At 41.7% G+C, this 26,589-nt stretch overlaps 1 protein-coding gene across 3 annotated transcripts in view; it reads left to right on the plus strand.

Moving 5' to 3' along the window:
• Nucleotides 1-2,028: 2,028 nt before the first annotated feature.
• Nucleotides 2,029-26,589, plus strand: part of ECHDC1 (ethylmalonyl-CoA decarboxylase 1) — a 37,727-nt gene continuing 13,166 nt past the window's right edge. The window contains exons 1-5 of one of the 3 annotated variants that reach the window (XM_048491207.1): nt 2,278-2,336; nt 12,122-12,342; nt 14,275-14,496; nt 17,129-17,271; nt 25,995-26,047. In XM_048491207.1, the coding sequence (XP_048347164.1) occupies nt 14,277-14,496; nt 17,129-17,271; nt 25,995-26,047 (416 nt within the window). In that variant the 5' untranslated portion in view covers nt 2,278-2,336; nt 12,122-12,342; nt 14,275-14,276. Of the gene's footprint in view, nt 2,136-2,203; nt 2,337-12,121; nt 12,343-14,274; nt 14,497-17,128; nt 17,272-25,994; nt 26,048-26,589 lie in introns of those variants that run through there. The other 2 variants (XM_048491189.1, XM_048491198.1) reach the window with 2 other exon arrangements.

The following is a 26,589-nucleotide window of genomic DNA, read 5'->3' on the forward strand; positions in this document are numbered from 1 at the left end:
GAGCAATCGTGCCGCCGCATGTTGGATCAGTTTTAGTCTCTGAATCAGATGCAAGGGAAGGCCCGCGTAGAGCGAGTTACAATAGTCCAATCTGGAGGTGACTGTTGCATGGACCACAGTGGCTAGGTCCGCTTGGGAGAGGAAGGGAGCCAGCCGCCGGGCCTGATGAAGATGGAAAAAGGCAACCCGGGTTATATGGGCCACCTGGGTCTCCATTGAAAGAGACAAATCCAGGTGGACCCCCAGGATGCGAACGGAGGGGGTCGGCGCCAATGTGAGCCCCACCCACACCAGTGGCTGAAAAATCCCGCCACCTCCCTCGCGGCCAAGCCAGAGGATCTCCGTCTTCGATGGATTCAGTTTTAACTTGCTCTGTCACAACCAACCAGCAACCGCCTCCAAACAATGCTGTAGAGCCGCAAGGGCGGTGACCGCTCCCCCCTCCATCAACAGAATGAGCTGCGTGTCATCCGCATACTGATGGCGGATATCTGACATGGTTACCTTGGTAATGTTTTCAAGGCAAGAGAATTCAGATGTGGTTTACCATTGCCTGCCTCTGCTTCACAGCCCTGTTTTTCTTGGAGGTTTCCCATCCAAATACAAGCCAGGGCCACCACTGCTTTGTTTCTGTGATCTGTTGAGATCAGGCTAGCCTGGGGCTATTCAGGGCAGGCCTTACTCAGTTGTCTAAACTCAATTTGTCTAAACTTGATGGTAATTTTAATCCTGCTCTTTCTCCAAGGAATCAGGGTTGCAGAAAAGATCTGGCCATAATGGTTCATGCCCTGGTTACATCTAGATTGGGATATTGAGTACAATGTTCTGTGTGAGACTGCCCGAGAAGTGTTGGAAACTTAAATTGGCACAAAATGCTGTTGCCAGGAAGTTGTGTGGAACAGGCTGTAAGGACTATAATCCTTCTAGTCTTGGTTCATCTACACCGGCTTCCAATTTGTTTCCAAGTACAATTCAAGATTCTGATGTTGATCCTTAAAGCCCTGCATGGTTTGGGACCATCATACCCAAAGGATGGGCTTTATGAACCTACCTGGCCGGTATGGTTATATTTGGAGGTCCTGCTTGGGGCGCCCTCACTTTCTGGGATCAGGTGGGTAGTACAAAAAATCTGGAACACTCTCCCCAGGGATATTTTTCTGTTACCTTCTGTAGCCATTTTCCACTAGTGGGTGAAGACTTTTTTGTTTCATTTCTGCACTCCTTCCTGTCCCAATGTTTCAATTGTGTTTATGATTTAGTATGTATTTTGGCTTTGGGTTTAGTTGTTTTAATTATGTCCTTTTTAATGGTTTTAAGGATTTTATTATGTATATTTTAATGTATCAGCTGCCTCAATGGCATTCATAAGAGTAGGAAGGTGGGGCATACATTTTGTAAAATTAAAAAAACTGATTATCCCTTTCCACTATTCCCCTTACAACACCCCTATGAGGTATGATTATTGGCTCAAGGTTACCCAATGAGCTTCCATGGCAGAACAAGATTTGACTCTGGGACTTCTCAGCCCTAATAAGTCCCTACAACCTTTGCACTAACCTGGCCTTTGCCAGTTAGCATCACTAGTTTGAATCCTGCTTCAGCCTTGGCCACAGGAGGTAAAGGTGTTGTACTTCTAAAAATAAAATGGGGGGGGGGGTTACTTCTTTGAACAGGACCCTTGGTTTGCATACAGAATCAGGGTCAAGCCCTGCATCTCTAGCTAAACAGATTTTGGGTGATGGTTGCTGGATAAAAGAGCAAGATTCGAGCACCTTAATGATCAACAAGATTTCCAGCTTTTGAGCATCAAAGCTCCCTTTGTCAGATGCCAGTTGCCCCCGGAAAAAAACCAGGGCTGAAATACACAATCGTCTCATTCGAATGTCCTTAAGCTTTCTGAAGGTGCTGCAAGTGGTTTTCAGTATCAGAATGCGTTGCTGGACTCTTTGTGGATGTATGCTTGTAGTGCACAACGAAACCACAGTGGGGCGTGCGTGCGATTGTTATTGTTGCTCTTCACCGCTCCATGGAAAGCACAGCCTATTAGGTTCTTGGATGACAACAGTTCACGCGGAGAAGAAAAACAAATGACGCCTTTTCGAAGGAGATGGAAAGATCTGCCCCCACCCTCTCAGGTTTATCAGCGCCTGGCCCAAACCTTCCCCACCCCCACAGTGATCATAAGCTCCATCATTCAGTCGGCCCTTCCTACCTTCTTTATTGATAGGGATCTCTTGTGTAGGGTGACGAGTTCTTGAGGGATCCTTTTTCCTGCGACACCGAGTGTTGCAGATTGCTGTGCAGAATTGGCGGCTGCAGCTGTTGCAGGGGTGCAGGTTAGTAACCTCGCCGTGGTCTGGTCTTTAAGCGCCTTCACTGGAAGGAAAGCAATAATTCAGAGTTCTTCCTTCTCTTCTGAAAGTCTACCTTCACCAATACATAATTCATAAATCGCCATAAAGAAGAGTCTACAGCTAAACCCGAGGAAAAAAGTTTACTTTTACTTTGCACTAGTTACTTTCCATTATTATTAATAGTCCCAAGGAAAGCAGCCTTCAGCTTTCTTTCCTCCCTTGTTCTATCTTGGGATATGTTAGAAACTAGGTGCTGGTGCCTGAAAGCTTTTGCTCTGGGCGTGTGGGGTGCAGACTTCTTCCTTTGCATAGCTCTGTACATCACAGAATACTTGCAGTGTGTTGAATTGCACACTGCAAATTCCACATGAAGATCAAAACGGGCAGGGAAAGGTGTTCTGCTTATGCTCAGAGCAGCTTTCTTGCAGGCTCCAATTAATCTCTGAGTTTTTGTGCTTTTATTATTTCCATTGTGCCTCCCCGCTCTCCCCCCCCCCCCCCCCCGCCACATTTTAATGATTCTTGATCAAAATCCAGGCTTTGGAAGATGATGTGGTGGGGTGCCAGCCTCCAGGTGGTTGCTGGAGATCTCCTGGGTTACAGAGAATCTCCACATGTCATAGATTAGTTCACTAGAGAAAATAATACACAAATGGTGGGAAACCACAATATAATGGAAACAAAGCAAGGAATTCCGTGTAATAAAAGCAATTGATAGCTGACTTATGAAAGCACTGTAGGAATGGTATTTCGTTCTTTGCTGAGTTTTTGTCATTAAAGTCTTTAAAAAATACTTGTAGTGCAGACATAGTTCCTTATTTTATTCAAACTGTCCAGCAGTTATATCCAGAGTAATTCAAAACAGTTTACATTCACAAGCAGCACTCTCAGTTTTAAGATCTGTTACAAGAGCTCCTTGGTCTCTTTGAAACAATCAGTATGGTGTTGTCCAACGTGGTGAGTGAATACATGATGGTAGTCTGATATGTTCAAGGTTTTTTGTGTAATTATAATGAGTATTGATGACCTTATTTGTCTTGTAGAATACTACACACTGATGAAGGCTATAGAAACAGGATAGAACCGGCAGCCTGTTTGTGCATGTGAATTGTTTTGAATCCTCTAGACTTGAATCTGAATGGTACATTTCAAGGGGATGGTATATTTATCTGGGGTATTCTGAACTCTGTGGGGAGCAGAATTAGGTTTATAGTTAGTGGACTTCATGCTGCACATCCTTGACCTTAACATCCCATTCTAAGGATACTAAACGTTTGAGGTTTTTTCCTTTGTACTTAGATTGTCCTTTCAAGAGTGCGATTGATTAGAATAGAAAAAAGTATTTCTCCTGCTCCCAGTCCTTTCCCCACCTGGATTTTTTTTTAAAGCTTCTGAGTGTTCTGAGTCCTTAAAAGCATTCTAGATGTGGATGGGGGAAAGAACGCAGGGCATGCATCCATCAACTCATAATATCTTGGAGGCAGATAGTAAAGCTTTTAGGGTATTGAGTAGAGGGAATTGTGGAAGGGAAGGAACAATGAAAAAATCCCACCTGTCAAATTTTCTTCAGGATATTATAATCTTTGAGGGATTCTTTCCCTCCCACCTAGTTCAATTCTGAGTAAAATGCTGCCAAACGCTCAAGAGCATATTTTATTCATGTCATTTATAGTCTGCCTTTCTCTCTGAGACCTCTGACAGATGACATAGTGTGATCAATATGATCAATGAAATGAGACACTCAGTATGCAGTATTCCAGGGTTAGGAATCCAGAAATCTGAAACAAAGCATAATTATGTACATAACATGTTAAAAAGTGCAGAAATTACATGGTACAATGCAATGATAGTATGTGCTATAAAGAATAGTATAAACTCATATTTTATAAACTCAAACCTTTCCTTTTGTTAAAGCATCTTTCCAAATAGTTCCATTTATGGCATAGCCCTATTACCTATATGAAAATGCCCTCCTGAATAATTCAGTTTTGTATCATTTACAGAATGCCAAGAGAGTGGGGAATTTCCTGACCTCATCAGGCAGGCCATTTCATAAGGCCACAACAAAGAATATGTATATGGGAAGTTTGCAATTTTGCCCATTTGCAGCGGGGCACCTGTAGAAAGGCTGAGATCAGTGAAGTTGTTGTGTCAGAGCACAGTGGTGAAGTGGCCCTGCAGCAATGAGGATCCAACTTTCCTGAATACCTTTGTAAACACCCATTATGTAGAAGACACTAACGTGTCCGCCAGTTGCCTAGTTTTTCTGCTTTCATAATGCTGTCAGAGACCAGCTGCTGCTTTTAGGAGGAGTACAGATAATTTGTGGTGCCAGATGTAATGAACAGTTGTACATTGTTGTGGCTGATTGATAAAGAAGTGGCTTTGGATCTCCTCAGAATGTAATGTACTGTAATGAGAAACAATTTGAAAAACAAACAAACATGGTTGTCACATTCTTTGTGTTTGAAATGAAGTCATATCAGGCAGCTTTAATTTTCTCCCAAAGGTCTCTGTGCTTACTTGGAAGTTGCACTGAGCTTACTTGAATGTAACCCCAAGTTAGTGTCCATAGGGATTGGAGAGTAAGCTTCATAGTCTGAATTCATTCACCTCTTGTTTGCTTATGGCACCTTAATTTCTTTTCCTTCTGCTTCATTTGAAGACAGTTGTGGTGGATGGCACAAAAACTGATTTTACTCAAGTGTATTTCCTGGAAGCTTAATGTTCCAAGATTCGACAGTGAAATGTGAGAGTGGAATTTGCACTGAATTTTTATCACTGTCAAGCAAGGAACATTTATTTTTACATTTTATTGCCAAGCCAATTACCAGTTTAATCTGTACGGCATTGATTCGGTCTAATGCTGTGAATCTCTCTTCATTTTCACCCACCTGCAGCTTGAAATGGTGGCAAGGCTGTAAATATTATATGATAGGTGGGAGAAAGGGAATCCATTAAGGCAAAACTACAATTTTGATGCAGTTAGAGAGCAGTAGCTACATAAATTTTAAAAAATGATGTTTATAAGCAGAGCGTATTGTACAAAAAATAAGAGTTACCTTTTAACTGTTATAATGAGCTTGTCACACAGTCCGGAAAAGCCACAACAGCCAGTTGATTCTGGCTGTGAAACCCTTGACGGTACATTGATTTCCAAGTCTTTTACCCAGAGATAGGCTTAGATTCTGAGATATAGCTTGTGAAGTGATATGGAAATTTTGGAAAGGAGCATGATACAGTTCAAAAAAGTACTTGCATGTCCTATTGTGATTGTTTAGAAGCAAATCATGGAGCTATGGGTATAGTTTCTGAAACCTAGCAAAAGTTTTTCCTATGATAATGTAGTAATTTGTAAATATTATATAAATCCAACATAATCATCATAATTTGTCATCTTGTTCATGAAAATGATATGCAGGTAGATGAGTAATCAAATTTAATTAATACTCGTGAAGTAGTAGTAGCTTTGAGTCTTGTAGATATTTCTGATGCTTTCAGTAGTGGGCAAATTGACTACCTCTGGTTTTCAGAAAAACTGAAGTTCAGTTCTTTCAAAAACTCTACTTAAAACTTTCATCCTGGAAGAATTATCCCTAGAACTTGCTCTGTTTCATTCTAACACCCAGCGGATCTTGAATACAAGCTTACGCTCCTTTGAAGAGGAGTTGTTTGATACAGATTTTGTAGATATTTCAAATTCATTTAGCAACTGGAAAACCACGTGTGTGTCCATTGATACTAAGTGGTACAAAAGTAGTCAAACCTTGTAAACATCATCTCTGTTATTAACATTGTGTTCAGTGTACCAAAGGACTGTTAAGAAGAGCTGTGCGATGTAAGCATTACTTTCATACATAAAATCTTAATCATGATTTTTATATAAATTACATTATAATAAAGATTATGCTTTCATATGTATCTGTATTTATTTCATATGTATCTGTATTTGTGTATGCCTTTGTTCAGGAATTTGTTGTGGTTTTAGAGGAGAACAGGTGTAGCTGTTTTATTTTTGCTTGTTATGACTCACTTTGTGGTGGAAGGGACACTGTAACCTGGCAAATTACTTTGCCAGTATTCCTAAACATTTCTATGAAGAAAATATAGATATTGACTTGTATTTTCTTTTTAGCTTCCAACTGTATTGTTTATTTATTTATATTTATTTAAATTTTAGATTTATATTATGCCACTCCCTCACTGCAGTGGGGCTAAGGGTAGGTAACAAGAAATCTATATACATAAAACAATAAAAATATATTAAAATCCATGGAATACAAATAATAATAAACTCCCAGCAGAACGGACTCCTAAGGATAAGAGACCCTTGACAAAGTATGTTGGGAGGGGGACCTAGGAGAGCATATAGAAGGGGGGGCTCTGGTGGATGCAATAGCGCATCCAAAGGTCTCAGCCATGTGCCTGACATAACATCTCTGTCTTGAAAGCCCTATGGAACTGGGCCAGATCCCTCAGGGCCATGGTCTCCTCAGATATAGAGTTGTATCAGACAGCGTCCATGAATGAAAAGGCCCTGGTCGAGAACAGTTGGACTGCTTTTGGGCCAAGGACTTCCAGAAGATTTTGAGAACTAGAACAAAGCATCCTTAGGTGGACATAGTGGGACAAGCAGTCCCGCAATGAGGGTCCCAGAGCTTTAAAAGTTAAAACCAGCTTTAAAGGTTAAAAGAGCTTTAAAGGTTAAAACCAGCATCTTGAACCAGGTTTGGAAGCATATTGGCAACAAGTGCAGCTGGTGGAGAATAGGTTGGACAGAAAGTTTCCAAGGGGTTCTTGTTAGGACCCTCACAGATGTATTCTATACCAATTGAAGCTTCCAGAAGAGTCTCAGAGAAAGCCCTATGTAAAGTGTGTTACAGTAATTCAACCTGGAGGTGATCGTTGCATGGATTGCTGTTGCGATCTGAATGATATAGGTAGGGGTTGATTTTCAAACATGGCAAAGATGATAAAAAGCTGTCCTGTAACAGTTGAGACCTGCTGTTCCATGATCAGCGACGTATCCAGGATGACACTCAGACTCCTGATGGATGGTGTTTGGCTCTAATTGTGTCCCATCAACTGTAGCCCCCATCCTATTCCAGTCCAGCTCAACCACAGAACCTCTGTCTTAGATGGATTAGCTGTCAGTCACAACCACTTTACCCGAGCCTCTAGGCAACTAGCCAGATCCACTTCTACTGACCCCGACTAGTCATCCATGAACAGGTAGAGCTGGGTGTCATCCTTATATTGGTGATGGCCCAACCTAAAACTTCTGAATAACTGGGTGAGGGTGCATATAAACATTGCAAAGCTTTGGGAGAGGACTGAGCCTTGTGGCACCCCACACAGCAGGGTGTGATGGGATGATACCTTCCCCCCAACACCACTTCTTTGTCCCCAACCCTGGAGGAAAGCCATTGCAAGGCCACTCTCCAAAGTCCAAGGTTGGTGTGGAGGTGTGATCAACTTTATAAAATGCTGCTGAAAGATCAGGTAAAATACTGCAGCACTGACCAAGTTCAATCCGGTTGTCAGCAAAGATAGAATGGTCCAAAACTGGACCCAAGGTAGCCACAAAACTCCAGTTTATTTTCTCTATCATTACTGGCTGGAAAAGTCATGCTGGAGAGACAAGACTTTGTCCATGAAAAAACTTGCATAAGCCTCACAGTTCAAAGCCAAATTGTTACAATTTTGGGATTCTCCAGGTAGGGAAGTCAGTGTCCAAATCACCTGAAACAATTATGCTGGGCAAGAGATACTGGAAGTAATGGAGGCAGAAAAGTATACCTTTTCCGCTGCCTTCATGGCCATCTCATAGGTTCTGTAAGATGTTCTTAAGTCCTTGTCATGAGTACATCACTAAGCTCCCTCTAGCCATCTAAACTCTCACTTTTATATCCTCAGCTCCTTATTCTGTCACCATTTCTTGCTGGACTTGGCTGATAGGTTGCAGTATTTGCAAGATCACTGATACCTATGAAACTAGTCATAAAGAATTGTATCAGTGCTGCCTTTGTGTTTCAGTATGTAGTGCCACAGGAAAAGAATAGTGAAATCTAAGAATTGGTAGGACCTCAATCTTGTGGGATCTTGAAAGAGTGGCTGGCTGCATCAGAGCAATCTAGTTAGTTCCTTTTGTCTGAGATGACTTAGCATTTGCTGAGTGAGCCTTTTGTTTCCTTCACTGTGCTTTGTTTTGTTGCCTTCTTCCTTTTGTGGTTTGCAGATGTATGGGATTTGGAGGATAAAGTCTATAGTAGTGCTTCCTGATGTCAGAAGCTTGCCTGGTTGGTTTATGACTGTAGTTGCCAGATTGCAACATAAATATTTTCCCAGTGCCTTTAAAAGCTCTAATACATCAAGACATGAGGCATCTATAGTTTCTCCTGCCCATTCCTTCTGTTATTCTTTTATCTGCCCCTCTTTTTCAAGCCAGCAGAGGAGGATGAAAATAATGGAGAATTCTTGGAAGCCTGGACTCTAGTGCATCAGAGCTGCCTACTGTTGAACTGGCCTTTTATAGCAGCTTTATTAGAAAATGAGAACCAATGTGGTGTAGTGGTTAGAATGCTGAACAATGGGAATCCCTGGGTTCAGATCCCATTTAGTCATGAAGCTAATCTGGAGTGAGGGTAAAATGGATTAATGGAAAATCATGCGCTATCCTGATATCCTGGGAGGAAAGGAAGCATAAACATAAGCACTTTGGTGATGTCTGCAATGATGTTGTGAAATTCTTCACCAGCTGATGACTGCAAGATCAACCTGCTGTTGGCATTACAAGAGCAAATCAGACTGTTTCTTTGCCATCTGCTCAACTAACAGCCCTGTGGAACTAGAATATTTAAAGAGACAAGACTGATCTGGCAGAAGTGTTGTGATATCCCTTTAGGTTGTATAACATTCCAGAACTGTGTTCCCGTGGGCTTTATGGTGGCTCTCTGGTTTCAGAACTTGGCTTTCTCATAGTATGTTATTGTTTACTGTTGTAATGTGAACACACAGTTGTACAATTCATCATTAATATTGTCACCAGGAATATCTAGAAGAGACTCCTTTTTGCATACTTGTGTTCTTTAAAATCCTCATGGTGTCAACTGTGGTGCTATCTAAATAAAGCAAACATTTCATTTTCCAGCAGGAAAATACTACTGTTTGCACATCAGGAAAATAAATTTCAATAACAGAAATACTGTGCCTGTCCAAATGCCCCATAAAAAAAATTTGAGCAAGAATGGAACACTGGATGTCCACAAACTCAGACCAAATTCTTTCCCTTCTTCACAAGCAAAACACCCGTTGAGTACAGCAACCTTTCTTGTATTATATCCATAATCAAAATTAGAGACATCAGTGTGGGTCCATTCTGCACAGCACAAATAAGACATCCTGAGAATACTAAAAAACAAAAAAGGTGCCTTGTGGAGGAACTCCTCACAGCTCCCCCCCCCTTTTTTTCTTACTGAACAGAGAAACCAAGATGGTCTGTGGAGGGCAGGTCTACCCAATTCTTTTCAATGGAAGCTGTTAAGACTTTCGTATTTGTGTCTGGGTATCTTTGTGAACAGCTTATTGGGGGGGGGGGGGAACCTAGGAAAACTATATTGCTCAAATAATTGGTAGGACAAGCTGAGTACAACTGTGTACTTTTGGGGCTGAAAAGATGCCCTGGATCAGAGCCTGCAGAGCAAACGTCCTGGGACAACCTTCAGCAAATGGAGGCAGAAAGGATCCCTTCAGCAGCACACAACATGTCAGGTGCAAGCTGAGGGGGAAACTGACCAGAGAGCAAAACGGTCAGGCAGGAAAATGCCTCTTTTCCCCTCTGATGCCTTTGCTGCCTGGAAAATAAACCAGAAACTGCCACTTTTCAAGACGTCCCCTGACATCTTATTTTGGGTCTGCAGAGTAAAAACAAGCAGTCACCTCTTTTCCATCCCACAAATGTCTTTTTTTTGTGCTTTGTGGAACAGTCCATGAACATTGCATGTATACCCATATAGCCTGGGCAATTGATTTTCATGGACATACATGTTTGCAGATTTTCAGAAAATATTTATTTGCAGTTTTAAAACATGTCAGGTAACAGGGTACTAAGACATTCTTCAGGGAAAAGTTTACAGAGAAGTTCTTAGCTCACTTTATTCCCAGGAGCCAATATAAAGGTCATTAAAACAGAAAGGCCTCTTATATGTCAAGAAGATAAATTGCTGGCTATTGCTGGGCATGTGTCCAGTTGTTAGCTTCCTTAGCCTGACTTTGTTTCTTGGCTCTTGCTAAGGGAGATTGCCACTGCTAGGAAAGGAAGATGCTGCTTGTTTTCATGATAACCTTTTCCACTGGAAAACCTGCAGAACCAGGTTCTTTTTTCAAAGTCTTTTTCAGTATTTTAAAAAATTTCCGCATCTGGCTGATGTAGTTCAGACAGAAAGTACATTGAGTTTAATGATAGTGCCCGGTGCACACAGGGGAAGACACTCAACATCCCATACAAAAGGGAACCTTCTCATTTCTGGGTACCATTCTGGATGTTTCAGATATTGTTCTAAAGCAGAAACATGGAAAGATTCCATGAGGATAGCCTCAAAATCAAACAAAAATTAAAATGCAAGGGGTCTGAATGTTTTTCATCCTTGCTCTGATCTAGAGGCTAATATTATTAAGGTTATTATAAGTTCTCCAAAGCATGTAGAATCTGGGCTTGATTAATCAAAATTTACTCGTAAGGTATGTTGAAGAGAATATTGATTTCCATTTATCTCCTCTCATTGTGACCCTGTAAGCTTAAAAAATGTACAGCTATAGCACGTGCCTTTGTTTCATAGTTGATCTTTGTAACCGAACTTGCTGGTATGACATTGCATATCCAGGGATCATAAAACGTTTTTTACCATTTGCTGTAAACCTAAACAGTAATTTAAAATGCCTGTTTCGTGAAGACATTGTGTTTGCCTTGGCTTGCCATAGCTAGTCATACCTAGAAAGTAGCATATTCCTAGTGGACTTTGGTCATAACTCCCTCCAACACAAGTGGGCTGCATTGCCACATTTACAGGACTTTAGTGTATTGCAGCAACTGGCCACATATTTTCTAGAGAGATTCAAGCATTTTTTGGAAACAAACGGAATTTTTGCTGACTTGAGACAAGGGTTGAACCAAGGGGTAGGTATAAAAAGTTATCAATGCTTTAACTTTCATTTGGATTTATTGAACATATATTTTAAAATTAGTTGTCATCTATCCCTACTCTTGTCGGTTATGATTATTACAGTTTCAGAGGAGGATGAAGTATGTAGTATTACTATACAACTGATTGAAGGGGAAGAATTTTTTTTGAGGGGGAGCAAAGGATGGAAAAGATGTTGACATAAGTGGCTAGCAATACAGATTTTATGCCTCCTAGCTGTTTTCTTTCTCCTTCCATTTTATATTTGACTTTCAGTATCATTATTATGTGTTTAACTTGTTCATTTAAAATATTATACAATAATGCTATTAGGAGCCCTGATGGGGAAAATATTTAAAGAGAAAGAGTGTGTGAGAGAGAAATTATTAGTTTGGCTTCTGCCAACAAATAAAAATGAAATTTTGTAAAATTCCCAAAGGTTTTAAAGAACATGAATTGCATTGCCCTTCTTGTTTATAGAGGCTAGAATGTTAAAACATTGTAGAGGTTAGAATGTTAAAAAATAAATGTAGCCACTCTTCTTGCATAAGTAAAGATGTAAAATGACTGGCATGCTTGTTGATGAAGGTCTTCATAACAGTCCCTGGTTTCTTCCCCTTCATGATGTGATGTTGGGTGGCACTGAGGACAGACCGCTTTAGGACTGAACAAGACAAAATGGTATCCACAGGACTGCCTTCAGTACGTGCCACCATTTTATAGAGTATTTCCATTGGGTAACTACTTCTAACAGTAACACAAGGGGCTGATTCTGGTTGGGACTACCAGCCGCAGAGGAGGAAATTAAAGTAAAAATTTGTGTGTGTGTCTGTGTAGTTTATGTAGTGTGTGTTCTTGATGCTTTAGACTTTTTCTTCTGTTTTGTATTTTAAACTGAATTTGTATTTTATAATTTTAAATATTTTAATATGTCGTTAGCTGTTCCAGGACCCAGTTTTCTGGTTTTGAATCAAAATATGCAGCTTTAAAATAAATAAATATAATAAAGTGATTTGTGATAATACGCCTTGTGTGAATCACTCACCATGACTCATGATCATCAGATGGCTGTAATATTCAATTTGTGCCTACTTGTTCCTTTGCTGAATGAAAAATTCTAACCATAGTGATACTGTTTATGTGCATATTAATTTATAGAATGATCTACACTGTCAAAATAATGAGACTATGGGTGGAGAGAGAAACTTCACAATATTTGTTGATAATCAGCATTTTAAATGTAAAACGTCCTAAGGAATATAAACAGCAAGGAGAGAGATTCTAGTGTATTGTTACTTTTTTGTGCTTTATAAGAAAAAATAAGCTTAACCTTTTTACATGTCATAATTGTACGTGGAAATGTTGAGTAAAGTCTGATTGTAAGAGTAGCAAGAAACCTACTTACCCCACAAAACAGTAAACTGTCTTGGCTATATGTACTAGTAGATAGTTCTAACTTGGCTTGATGCCCAGCTTTCACTTTCTTTGGATGTAATGGCAAGGTATGGGTTGCTTCTGCAGATGGAAGGTATTCTGATTGCACGTGCAGCTTTTTTGCTTCCCCCTGTACAGCAACTCAAAATGACCCTGAAAAGCTGCTCTTGGGGGACAGGGACGTCCTCCCAGGAACAATATTTTGGAGGAGGAAATTTCTGCAAGGGTGATGTAGAGGAAGTGAGATGGTCACTTTCCTTGGGTAGAAATCCTCCTGTACAATGAAAAATAAGAAACCTTGTCTAATTACCGTGGTATTTTTATTTAATATGTCTATGCTTTGGCAAGTAGATTTAATGGTACAAATATTTTCTGTAGAGTTTTTAAACTAGACAAGGTAAGTACACTGAATCTGTTGTGACTTTATAATTATACTAGTGGTCTAATCATCTGTCTCCTTACAAGTTCGTCCCCCCTATTCTGCAATGGACACTTGCTAAGTATTTTTGGCCATGTTGGCCTCTCTCTTAGCTTATGCTACCTCTCAAGGCTGTTAGGATAAAAAGGGAAGGGAGAACCATGTATGCTGCCCTGAGGTCTTTGGAGGAAGGGTAGGATAATAATATTGTAAATGGATAGAATGGAAATCGAATGGATGGTAATGATCCCACCATATCCCTGACAGACATTCTCCCAGCAGTACTACAGTTAAATGCCACATCCCTTGTGGAAGGAATCTTGGGAGAGATAATCTAGATATCCAGTCCTAGAGAAAGGACTGTCAAGGTAGTACAGGCAGTACCAGGTAAAGAACAATTTGACAGGCTGATGGTAGAAAGGAGAAGAGCCAAAAGAGGAAAGAGCCCCCTTCCTTCTCAGAGAAGCGGCCTTGAGTCCAGCCTGAGCTTAGCAGAATGGAGGCTGTCAGATAAGGGTCTTAGCCATACAATGGGTAATGCATACATGTCACAAGACTAATCAGAATAAAGTATTTGCCTGCAGCTTTCTATGGTTGTGTATGTGTGAAGCAAGGCACTGTTAAAAAGACAATAGACAAACAGCAGAATTATGTTTAGTTCATCTCAAACTCTCTGCCTCTCAAACACCAGGGTCTACAGCTCTTCCCAAATCCATTGCAGCTCTGAGCTTTGCTTCTCTCTTGTATGTGTTGTGTTTGTTCCTGATTGTATCTCATCTGTAAATCAAAGAATTGATTATCTTTAGTTGCAATCATTTGGTCTTGCAGTAGGTTTCAGAAAGCTGGAGATACAGGCCTATACTGACTTCTGATATGTTTTATTTTCCAGAAATGGTTATTTTCTTATGGAAGAGTTTCCATCGAATGCCTAATGGGAGGTTGCTCTGGCAAAGAAATGTGTCTCTGTATAACCATATCCATAGTTTTGAAGAGAAAGAAATAAAGAAAAAACTACAGCAGTTTACCGGTGGGTCTATCAACCTGTCAAAGAAGGAAGATGGCATTGGGATACTTACCTTGAACAACCCAAAGCTAATGAATGCATTCACAGGTATTAACAATGTTGGTGTGTGTGATTCCTCCAAGTGTATCAAAAAAAAGTTAATGCCTTAAACACTATTGTGAAACCATCTAGTTCTTTGTCGCAGAAGTGTTAAATAGGTCTTGTTCTTCACAAGGATTCTTCACAAGGATTCTGAGATACAAGGATTCTGATGCTGATTCTGCACGGGCCAAAAACAGCAGTGTGAAAATGGTGTGAAAATGGTGTAAAAGGGTTTAAAATGGTGTAAAAGGGTTTCTACTGTTTTCACACTGTTTTCACACCACTGTTTTTGGCCCATGCGGAATCAGCCTGAGTGTATCTCAACCCTGGACAACCTATCTGTCAAAACGGGTAAATGAGACTCTGTCGGTCGTCCCAGCTCTTTTTAGATTGCCTGCATGTTCCAAGGAAAAATATTGGCTTACTTCTTGGTCTGCATAGTCTATTCTGTCCTGAAGGCATTTTGATAGGCACCAAATATGCATAAATACTGATCAGCTAGTAATCGTATAATTGCTATAAAATGCCTGTCCAAATAAAAATGGCATAAATTGCTTCTAGAAGATGCTTGAACTACTAGAGAGGAACAATTCCTAGCTGTCATGAACACCTCTGTAAATTCCCCCAGCATTTGTGCCTGGGATTCAAGAGACTAATTGTGGCTTAGCGCAGCAGTTGTGATGGGATTGTACCAATTTAGTACATCATAGGCATGCAGTGATACTCTGCTTTGTCCTGCATTTGGCAGACAGTGATATTCTCCCAGTGGCCTGTATTTGGCAGACATTTTTCATCTCTTCTAAATGAGGGATACTGCAGTGAAGCATATCACATCATAACAGATGTTAGTCTGTGTTACCAGAATAGTTGAGTTGCAAGATTCCCAGGGCCTGAAATCTGCTAAGAATTGTTTTCTCTAGACACCACTGGTGAAAACACTTCTAGCTGTAAATCATAGAAAGCCTGAAGTTTTGTTTATATTGGGTCTGGGGATTATAGAGAATGCAGTGTTTATTTTGTACAACATAAGTCATGGGAGTGAGACATTCATAGCCATTTTGCTTTCTTCACTTAACTCTTAATGGTTCTTGACACTGAACTATGACAGCACCCTTTGGAAGAAACAGATGCTTTGGGTGGTTATTAGTGTTCCTCTCTGTTCCAAGTAAGAAAAGAGAGGCATTTGGCTAAACTTTGAATTGTCGCCCTACCATGAGAATTGTTCTAATTAAATATGTAAAATAGGATTTGTGATTCATTCTGCCATGAGCATTTTTCATTATGTGCTCCTCAAATGTACTAAAGTGACTGGCAGCCAGTCTTATACAGATTGCATTATATAGGAATACTAGCAGGCCCGGCCACGCGTTGCTGTGTCTCAGTCTGGTGAAGTGGAAAAGAAAGAAAAGGGGAAGTGAACAGTTCGAACATGTGCCATTGCACAATGCTTGCAAGGGAGGGGAAGGGCAAGGGGCCCCTCGCTCCCCTCCCTCTCTCCCATTCCCTTGCATGGCACCCCGCCCCATCCCTCCCTAACGTTCCCCTTCCTCTGCTTGGGTGGGTGGGCCATATCCAGGTGGCGGGCCCTGTCTCTTTCACTCCCTTCCATTGCAGGCAAATTACCTAGCTTAAAACACGCTGGGAGGCATGAGCTACATTGTGTTCAAATTTCAGAGCGTTTGGTCCAGCAAAGTCCCGGACCCTCCCTTACCTTCCCCTTCCTCCGCTAGGGTGGGTGGGCCATGTCCAGATGGCGGACCCCATCTCTTTCACTCCAGATGGCAGTGGCTTTCAAGGAAGGCATGGTTGTTTCCCTTGTATCAGAGGGTGTTGCTTTGACGGCCAGTAGATGGCGCTGTTGCAGAACAGAACTGTGGTTCCAACTGTCACAGGTGTGGCATGTACACGATAACTGGCACAGTTGTGACATGTACACAACAGGAGGTGTGGAAACGGTATGGAAACCTGGCCGCACGCGAATGCGACGTTGTGTGAAAATTTCAAAGCAATTGGTCCAGTAGTTTGGGAGATTACCTGTCAGCAGAAAAACACACTGATAGATTTTTATGTATATAGATAATCAGTGACTGTAGCTGTAAGTAAGGGTCAGCATGACAGAGGAACTCCCCAGCCTCACTCATGCCCACCTACTCTACTTCCTCCGTTACAGGTCAACTAGGACCAAAGTAGACTGGATAAGTAGACTAGGGACTGATCCATTCTATTTTATTTCCCTGCCCTCACACTTGCATGTATAAAGTTTTTTTTTTAAGAATAAAGCATATAGGTGAGCAGAACGAAATCCTGGCTTGTCTTTCCTCAGTGTTCTGTGGTATTTTAATCATTTCCTCCTCAGCCTAGTTCTAATACCCAATGGGAGTTGATGATGAGGTGATGGGACTAACTTTGTGTTCTGTTATTGAACAATGTTTCTGGTATTAGGAAAAAATTTTTTTCACCCTATTGTTTTACTTGAGGGTTGATAGACATATGGATCCCTCCCACCATGCAACATGGTCAGCTTTGCCTTAGATTTATTTTAAAGAATCCACTCTTTGCTGTACTAAAAAATCTATATTTTTCTCCTGTTCCACTATGAGCTGAATGCCTCAGTAGTTTTTCCTTCTGTTATTGGCAGGTACAATGATGATAGAACTACAGGAAAAGGTTGCTGAATTAGAAAACTGGAAGGATGGAAAAGGACTTATTATCCATGGTGCAGAAAATACTTTTTGCTCAGGATCTGATCTTAATGCTGTCAGGCTACTTTCCAGCCCACAGGCAAGTAATGGCAGCAATTGCTTTTCTGGGAGAAGATACACACTTTAAAGTTCTGAAGCATTTATTCAAGGAAAGGTAATTCAAAATCATTTCAACACAAAGGAAAACAGTAGAATGTTTCATTTTGTGTTTGAGTGTTAAGTATGCCTTCAGCATTTCAGAAATGGTAAATTATAAGGGTATATAGTAGTGGAGTATATGATTTATTACTCAGAACCCCCTGGTTGCATATTTTTATTTCAGCTTATTACATTTTTTAATATATATTTTTCTTCTGGACTGTTAAGAGTTACTGATAAGAAGATTAGCATAAAGGGTTTGCCAGTCCACTATGGGAGTTTGTTTTTCTTCAATTACTATTTGGCTAATAAGACACAGTGATCAGAAGGCAATTCCTGCTGAAAGAGAGTTGCTTGGTTTGTTCCTGCACACCTAGTAACCACCTTCTATGCAGCAGCTAATTTCTGAGTAAACCCACATTGGACTGGACAGGAAGTGTCAGAATTGGGTTGACAGTTGAACCAAAATCCTTGGCCACAGAAGCAATTGGTAAATTTATTTTTATTTCTTTCCTAGAGATTTTGGGGATACTACCTGGAGAGGGTGAACTTTGGGAAGGAACTTGGTGGGGAAGTAATAAATAAAGTTATCCCACTGAAACTTCCATTTCCTCCAGGGAGTTCAGGGCAGTATATTATTTTGTTTTTGTCTTTTGTACTCTGGCAACAACAAGGTTGGTTAGGATGAGAGAGTAACTGTCCCAAGGTCATCCAACAAGCTTCCACAACAGAGTGGGGATTTGAAACTGGTTTCTCAGATCTTAGTCTGACACTGTAAACATTTACATACATACATACATAAAACCTTTATTAGGCATAAAACGAATATAACAACCAGCATTATCCAGACAGATGTTCCATATATAAAACCACCACAGGTATTATTCCAAGGTTCCTAAAAGGAACCTAGCTACAGAATTTAAAATCACAGAAGAAGAGTTGTTTAGTAGGAATGCCACCTTCCCAGCAACAGAGTATTCCTTAAACTTAGCAGGAAGGAAGGTCAAAAGCCTGGTCCTAGCTTCCTCGTATTTGGGGCAGTTGAGCATTATATGTTCCATGGATTGCACCACTATAGTACAGTGGGGGCATTTCCGCTCTTGCGAGTCAATTTTAAGAAACCTCCCTTGGAGTATAGAACAAGGGAAGGAATTACAACGAGCCCTTGTGTATATCCATCTCAGCTTGGGCTCTTGGAGTATACTCAGATAGTCTGCCATCACATTGGTTTTGAATTTGATGTTGAAAAAGAAGGGGGAACAGTTACTTCGCGCTTGGTCTTGTAGAACTTGTAGCTCGTGGTCAAGGAGTCGCCTTTTTAGTTGAAAAAAGAGTTCGGAAGGAGGTAGCATTTGCAAAGACTCCCAGGAGAATCCCAGGGAAAGTATTTTAATTTCAACTGCCCGCCACCACTTAGATCCATGGAGCTGGGGGAGGATATGATTGATAAGGCTACCAGTGTCCGAATTAAAGCACAGGCGAACCCAGAACTTAAGGGTGGCCAGCCAAGCTTTCGTAACCAGCATATGCTGTCCCGCTTCCAAACAGAGTGCAGCATAAGGAATGCAATGTGGCACTCCGAATATTTTGTATAAGAAGGCTGACTGGATCCTTTCAACTTTTTGGCTCCAAGCATTAATCCACAGGGGGATTCCATAGAGCAATTGAGGAATCACTTTCATGTTAAAGACTCTAACTGCGGCAGATATGCTACCCGACCATTTCTCCTTACCAAGATGCTCAAGAGACTGTCATACCAATGCTGCTGGAAAAAATTTGTCTGAGATGTGCTTGCAATTTAATCTAGTGCCTTTGAATGGTCTAAATTTGCTGGACAACAAAGGGGATTATACCTTTGTTTCCCCCTTGGGTAATAGTGTTATTGATTATGTTTTAATACCGTATCCTGAACTTAGAGATGTTAAATTTTTTTCAGTAGAATTCCAACCATGGAGCGATCATATGCCCTTAGTATTGTATCTGGAATTGGGATTTTATGTACATAAGGGCAACGACCAATTCCTGATTCCAATTCCTAAAATCGTGTGGAAAAATCACTCCTTTGAAGATACCGGGAGTCTGTTGTTTAGCAGACAGTTTCAGGATTTTAGATCAGAATTTTTAAATGCATTTCCTACAGAAAATCTTATTACATTATTTGAAGTACTAATGCAGAACATCGCCGATGCTCTTTCAAAGCAAACTTGCATTGTTGAGTATTGGAAGCCCAAAACTTCTGATAGTTACAGACTACGAGAACTTAGTGCTTTAAAAAGACAACTCAGGCAGTTGTTTAGTAAATTCAAGAGGGGTGAAATTGACTTTCTCCCCAATATTTACTTTGATTATAAAAGGAACCTTACCCAGCTCTTACAGGAAAAACAAGAGGCTACTGCTAAGGCTAACTGGGACAAACTTTTTCATTCTATCCAAACGAAGGATAATAAAGGATTCTGGGCCATAGTTGCTAGCCACACACGTGCAACTACTCCAGCTGTAACGGTAGATCCCCGATCCTGGTATAGTTACTTCCAAGACCTTTATACCGTAGATAAGGATTCTATAGACTTAGCCCGGTCTGAAACTCTCGCAACCTTGCCTTGCTGGGACCCTGTCTCGGCAAATGAGATCACAACCCTAATTGAACAGCTCAAATCTAGGAAGGCTCCTGGCCCGGATGCCCTACCACCTGAGGTTTACAAATGCTTCGCTGAATGGTGGGCGCCCCTATTAGCTTTGCTTTTCACTACTGTGAATAATATAGTTAAAATACCAATTGGTAAATTTATTTCCCACAATTACTGTCTTGTTCAGGACCCTGAAATAACTGCAGGACAATTAAATTATTGACAATAAAATCAGTATTAGATTATTTTTGAAAGAGTTTGAGTGCACAATGAATTGTTCTGCATCCCTTTAAACAGCAATTTATCCTGAGTGTTGTCCGCTGATTGTGATCAGTGCCTGGGTAGGGATCCTCCTATTTAGGCCTGTAGGCTTTTTTATGATTTAAGAAGTGCGGGATATAAATAAGCAGATGTTTGACTGAAACCCGCAGTCCCTTTCTTCCATTCTCTCAACTACATCAGGGGAAGTCTTACTTTTATTGCTGGCTCTCCTTGTACGTCTAATTTATGTGGCCATTTGGTTTGATTTATAAAATTGTATAATTTGTAAATTGTAAAATTGGGGTTCAGACTGGGTTCTATGCATTTATTGATGCCAGCATGCATTTGATTTAAATCACAATTTAAATCACTAATTAGTAAGACTTACAGAAACCTTTGCCGTTGTGAATGGATTCATGGAATTCATTTACCAAAAAATTTAAACATTGAATGAATATACAGCCTCATGCTACATAATTAAAAACTAATCCTTATGAAATATCCTAATAAATAACATTTGGAGTATAAGGTATCTTAAATAGAAAACTATAGATAGATTTTTCTCCAAAAAACATTTAATTTAAAACATCCAATTTAAGTTTTTAAAATCAGATTTTTTAAATTTTTTAAAAAACTTGATCTTTATCCACTTTGGTTAATGTATATTGTGTTTTCCTGTGGTACTGAAAGGCACAAGTGGGAGAGTCTGATTCCTCATAATTAAGACAAAATGTTTCTGCAACAAAAGATTCTTCCTTATTCTTTTTTTGCCTTATATTTGTTAAATTCTGTATCACATTTCCTCAGTTATTTTAGTAATGATTTAAAAATTAAGACCAGAGAAACACAACCTTGGCCCAACCCGCACAGACTTTTAAAATCTCATTAATCACAATGGAGAGCCAATGTGGTATAATGCTTTAGAGTGGCGGACTCTAATCTGCAGAACCAAATTCAGTTCCTCACTCCTACACATAAAGCCTGTCTGATGACTTGGGGCCAGTCACAGTTCTCTCAGAACACTCTCAGCCTCCCCTACCTCACAAGGTGCCTGTTATGGGGGGGGGAGGGGGAAGGCAATTGTAAATTCCTTAGGAAGGCAGCTTCTGCACGGCCCAAAAACAGCACCCTAGGGACAGTAAAAACACCATCCTTGGGGGGCTGTTCGCACAGCTGTCATGCTCACCTCCCCCCCAAACGGCGTGAAAATGTTGTTTTCCAAACACACTCCATGAGCGGCGTCTTCCCGCCGGTATAGGGCAAAGGGCACCAGCGTGAGAGTGCTGCTTCCAGGTGCTGCCTGTTTGCATGTGCTGTTTCCCTTGTCTTCCCTCCGAGGCTCCCATGGGTCAGAGGGCAGCGTGGGAGTGTCACTTCCTCCCTCTGGAGCCTCGGAGGGAAGACAAGGTAAACAACACATGCAGACCGGGGGTAGTTCCATGCGGAGTCGCCTCTGTGGTGCGCAGCAGCTTTGGCTCCACCTGCATGAGACTGTGCAAATGGTCTCGTGCCTCCACCGGCATTAATTATGCCAGTGGACAGCCACTTCTGCCACCGTGCAGAAACGGCCGAAGAGAAAAGTGGGGTATAAAAACCAACTCTTCTTTTTCTTCTTCCAGGAAGTACTTTGTGCTTCGGATAGGATCCACCTTAAGTGCTCTGACACAATTATCAGCTTGAGCTCCAAATCAAATATTATTTAGTGCCAGAGCAACAACACAAAATCATGTGACACCATGGATTATACGGACTGTGGAATAAGTTGGAATAACTTGGCTCAGTCTAAATCATATACTGTCATATAATGGACATTAGAAAAATAGTGAGCAAAGTTTTCTATATGGTTAGGGGCATTTAGGCAGAAATGAAGATTAGAAAATTTTTTTACAATGTCTGCCCTGAATGTAAACTGAGAGCATTGTCTGAAATTGGGCACTTGTAAATGCTCTTCTTAGTGATGCATCTGAAAACTCAAATAAATACTATGGCCATTTCCGCACGGCCTCCTTGCGCCCCCACGCCGCCAAGAGTGCGGGCGGCGTGGGGGCGCAAGCCCGTTCGCATGGCTGGCAGACGGCAGGCGGCTCCACACGGAGCCGCCTCTGCGCCCTCCCCCGCCCCACTCACGGTGTCCTCCTGCGTGATTAAGCCTGCGCGGGCGTCGCCAGCCCGCCCACGCTGCCCTCCGACCCCTGGAGGTGGGGAGGACAGTGTCGGCGAGAACTCGACGCTTCGCAGGCAAACAGGAGGACACCGTGGAGGCCGAACGAGACAGCGTCTTCCGGCGGCTTGATTCGCACTGCGCCGCGGGGAAAACGCTCCCTCCCCAACAACACCCCTTTAAAGGGTTGTTGTTTAGAGGCTGACTTCGGCGCCGCCCTGGGGAGGGAAGAAGAGTCAGATGCGCCGCTGCTCGCGTTGCAGCAGCGGCATGTAACGGCGGCCTGGAAGCCTTTTTTGGCGCCCCCAGGCCGTCATAAATGGGCCGTGCGGAAACGGCCTATGATTTTTTAAAAACTGGCTTAAAGCAAGAATACCATCTTGAAAACCAAATGGTGTGGCATGCTTGTGACATCAGCAGACTCTTTTCAACTGACTCGCAAAAATTTCCTTTTCAACTTTGTGTAGGGACAAAGGAGGTGGTAGACTATTACATTTTTTTTAGTTGGTGTGTAAGTTATTTGAAGAACTGGTTATTCAGCATGGTATATTAGCGACCTTTTCCAATGTGTTAAGATATAATAAATGTAAATAAAAGATAAGAAAACATTAGGTAAAATGGTTTCTTGTCAGACAATAAACCAGAGTTGGCCATGGTTAGTCAAAAGAGTGAGCCAATGAGTCTTCATAGACCACCTTAACAAGAGGGCTGGGGATACTCTGTCATGACTGCATGCTTTGCAGCAGATAATCATGAAGGATGACATTTTGCAGAAAATAATTTCTGACCAGAGTATTCTATACAAAAGAAAGTGTTTTCCTAGTTGCATGTGCAGCCTCTGGATGAAGGATCCTTGGTGCTGCTACAGCTTTGTGTTTTCCCTGTGACAACAGCCATCCACTGTCCAGAATTATAAGCTTCAGCCTAAGCCTCTTAGAAGACAACCTTTGTAAAAACAACATCTACCTGGTTAAACTGGACTTTTGGCAGGCAGAAAGACCAGCAGCAGTGTTATCACCCTGGCAACCCAATCCAGAGCTCCCGGCGGTAGGATGCAGTGCCGCTTTGGCACTGCCCTGCTGCCTCGAAGAGGCCTTCTTCATGGTGCGGGGAAGCAAAAAACAAAAGAGCTTCCCCACCACTGAAAAACCTCCATTAGGCTGTGTAGGCCTTAAACCCAAGCACCTGTGTTCTGGCAGGCAAAGGCTGGGTTGAAGCCGATAAATGTTGGCTCCACCCCTGGTCATTTCCCTGGAATGCCACCATGTGATGTAGTGTGTATAAGAGACTGGTACTTAAGGATACTAAGGAATGGGAGTGCATGCAGCTGTTGGAATGTGTTTTACATTGTTGGCTGAACTTGAATAAAGAAGTTGGATATAAGACTTGGAGGACTTATTGCTAAGACATAACACACCGCTACTCTGACAGAGGTGTTGAGAGTGTAGGGGTGTTTGTTCTGCATCTAGCCATCATGGAGGGCTGTAGTGGCTGCCTGCTGGTGGATTTGCCCCTCTACCAGGGTAAGTGCCGCAGGGAGGGCAAATGGACCAGTACAGCCTCCCTAGGCAGATTTAGCTCCCCTTCCATGGATTGGGGTATTGGTGTCTTACTAGAACTGAGCCTCAGTTACTAGAACATGACCACTTCTAGCATTCCTGGTAACCATTTTTTGATGTTGCCCTAATGTGTTAACACTGTATAAGCAGCAACTGTTGGTCCAGCTCATATAAGGCATTGAATGTACAATATTGCCTGGAATATCCACATGTGCCTTTGTTGTAGTTAAAAACTTTCTTTATGTACTAATCCAACTGCTTGAACAAAACATCAACTGACAGAAGTAGAAGTCAAGGGCTGCCATTCCTCATGTGAAAACTCAAATCTCTTTCCACCAGCAGAGGGAAGAGCAAATCCTCAATTTTTGTGACTTTGTCTGTATAGGGGTATTTATCCCCCCCCCCTTTTTTTTTTCTTCAACAAACACTTATTTGTATTTGTGGACGTATCAGACCTCTGTTTTGGCTTACTTGGTGAAAATGCCTTTATTTTCTTAGACTCTGAGATCTACATCTTTCCTTTTGAGAAAGCTTTCTGTACAGTACTATAGAAGCAGGGGACTAGAAGGGGACACTGCATCCCCAGTGTCAGTGTCTGTTGAATATTGTGTACAATATATGAAAAAGAAGAAACTATTTTAATAATATTATTAATAATATTTAATATTCAATGCATTGTTGAAGGCTTTCATGGCCGGAATCGCTAGGATGGTGTCGGTTTTCCAGGTTGTATGGCTGTGTTCCAGTAGTATTTTCTCCTGATGTTTCATCTGCATGTGTGGCTGGCATCTTCCACCAGATCCTCTGAACATGCCAGCCACAGATGCAGGCAAAACACAGACATATACCTGCCAGAGGGACATGTGTGATCACATGTTCCTGGGCGCAGGCCTTCCAGTCACGTGGGGGGGGGGCGCAGAATCGCCCCCCCACATGGTAGCAATAAGCGTGGCTGCTGGCTGGCCCACAGCGGGCCCAAAGCCAGCAAGTGCGGCGTGAGCACAGACAGTGTGAGTGGAGAGAAATCCTTCCCAGCCGGGCTTGAGTTGGGTGCCAACTGCAAGAAGGCGCCAGGGCCAGAGGGGGAAGCTTGGCAACTCCCTGCTTCCTTATCCCCACACTCACCCCTTCTTCTTGTGGGCGCCTTTCTGAGCCACGTCTTTCTTCTCCCCCACAGGAATACAGTGCAGCCGGAGGTGGCCATGGATCATTGGCGGCCACCAGTCATCTGGGGACTGAGTGAGACTCTGGGCAACCTGTCAGTCCAGGGAGAGGCACCCCAGCTGCCCTCCACACATCTTGCGGCCGGCCTCTCCCAGCTCTCAAGGGCAACCAGGCTCCCTGCAGAGGAAGAAGCCTGGGCTGAGCAGGATGCGGCCCTGCACAAGCGTGGAGGCAGCAACAACCATGGGGGGGCGGGGGCAGCAGCAACTGCAGGGGAACACTTCCCGGCAGCAGCAACTTCTCCAGGCAGAGTCGGAAAAATCATGTATTGCCCCCAGGCACCATTTTCTGCTGGTACGCCTCTAGCAAAATGTCAGGAGATAATACTACTGGAACACGGCCATACAACCCGGAAAACCCACAACATCCTAATATTTAATATTAACATTTGAACTGGATTTTATTTACATTTACATTTATTTACATTTATTACATTTATTTGGAGGGCAAATAGAGAAGTTATCTTACTGATCCAGGATACTGCTTACTCTCCTAATGCCAGTTTTTTTTAAAAAGGAAGAAGTGGGGGGGGGGGCAAACTGTCTATATAAACTAACTTGTTCAACAAATATGAGATGATGGCAAAAGATATATATATTTCTATGTGCTTGACAAGCTTGTCAGACTTGGAATTAATTTACATCATCTACCAATGTAGATCTTAATTTGCTACTTTTCATTTAATTCAAAAGCAGAACTGAATTTTTCTTGACGTGTAATCTGGGCAACTTTTAACAGGGAAAATATCCTAGGCAAGTTTCAATCCAGTGGAAAGGAGCTGAACAGTATTGTGCTTCAGGACAATTTAACCTGTATTTCTTTTACTTTTTAGGATGGAATGAATATGTGTATGTTCATGCAAAACACCTTAACCAGACTTATGAGGTAGAAAATTTTTTTAATATACCAAATCAGGAACTGAAATCTGTTCAGAATTTCCAAAAGTGGCATCTAACTTTGAATGGCATATGGGCACAGTCCTACAAACGTGCGTGTAAAAGAAGCGACCTTGTCATTCTCTCCCTCTGTTTTCTCATAAACCTCTCTTGAGGTTGGAGAGCCTTTGTGAATGAAATGTCACACAGCATAGGGACTACACTGATATGGAGGAATTTAATAACACAACTCTTGAGTATCTGCTAAAGTGAGGGATGACATTGTCCAGTTTCCCCTTCTAACATCATCTCCTCCTCCTCCTCCTCCTCAATTTCCCTGCTAATCCTTGGCAAACTGTTTTCAGGGCAGTGGAGGATTTGATGGAAAGTGAGAAAAATCCTTGTGTTGGTCCCTTCTGCATCTACATTTGTAAGAGCCAAACAATTATCTTTAAGGCTAGATAGTTTTGGAAAATGAACACTTGGTTTTATAAAAACAGATCTGGCATTTAGTTAGATTTTTCCAGAAGAAAGGTTAGCGAAATCTGAGCT

The sequence above is a fragment of the Sphaerodactylus townsendi genome, linkage group LG01 (genome assembly GCF_021028975.2).
Source record: "Sphaerodactylus townsendi isolate TG3544 linkage group LG01, MPM_Stown_v2.3, whole genome shotgun sequence".
NCBI classification, from domain to species: domain Eukaryota; kingdom Metazoa; phylum Chordata; class Lepidosauria; order Squamata; family Sphaerodactylidae; genus Sphaerodactylus; species Sphaerodactylus townsendi.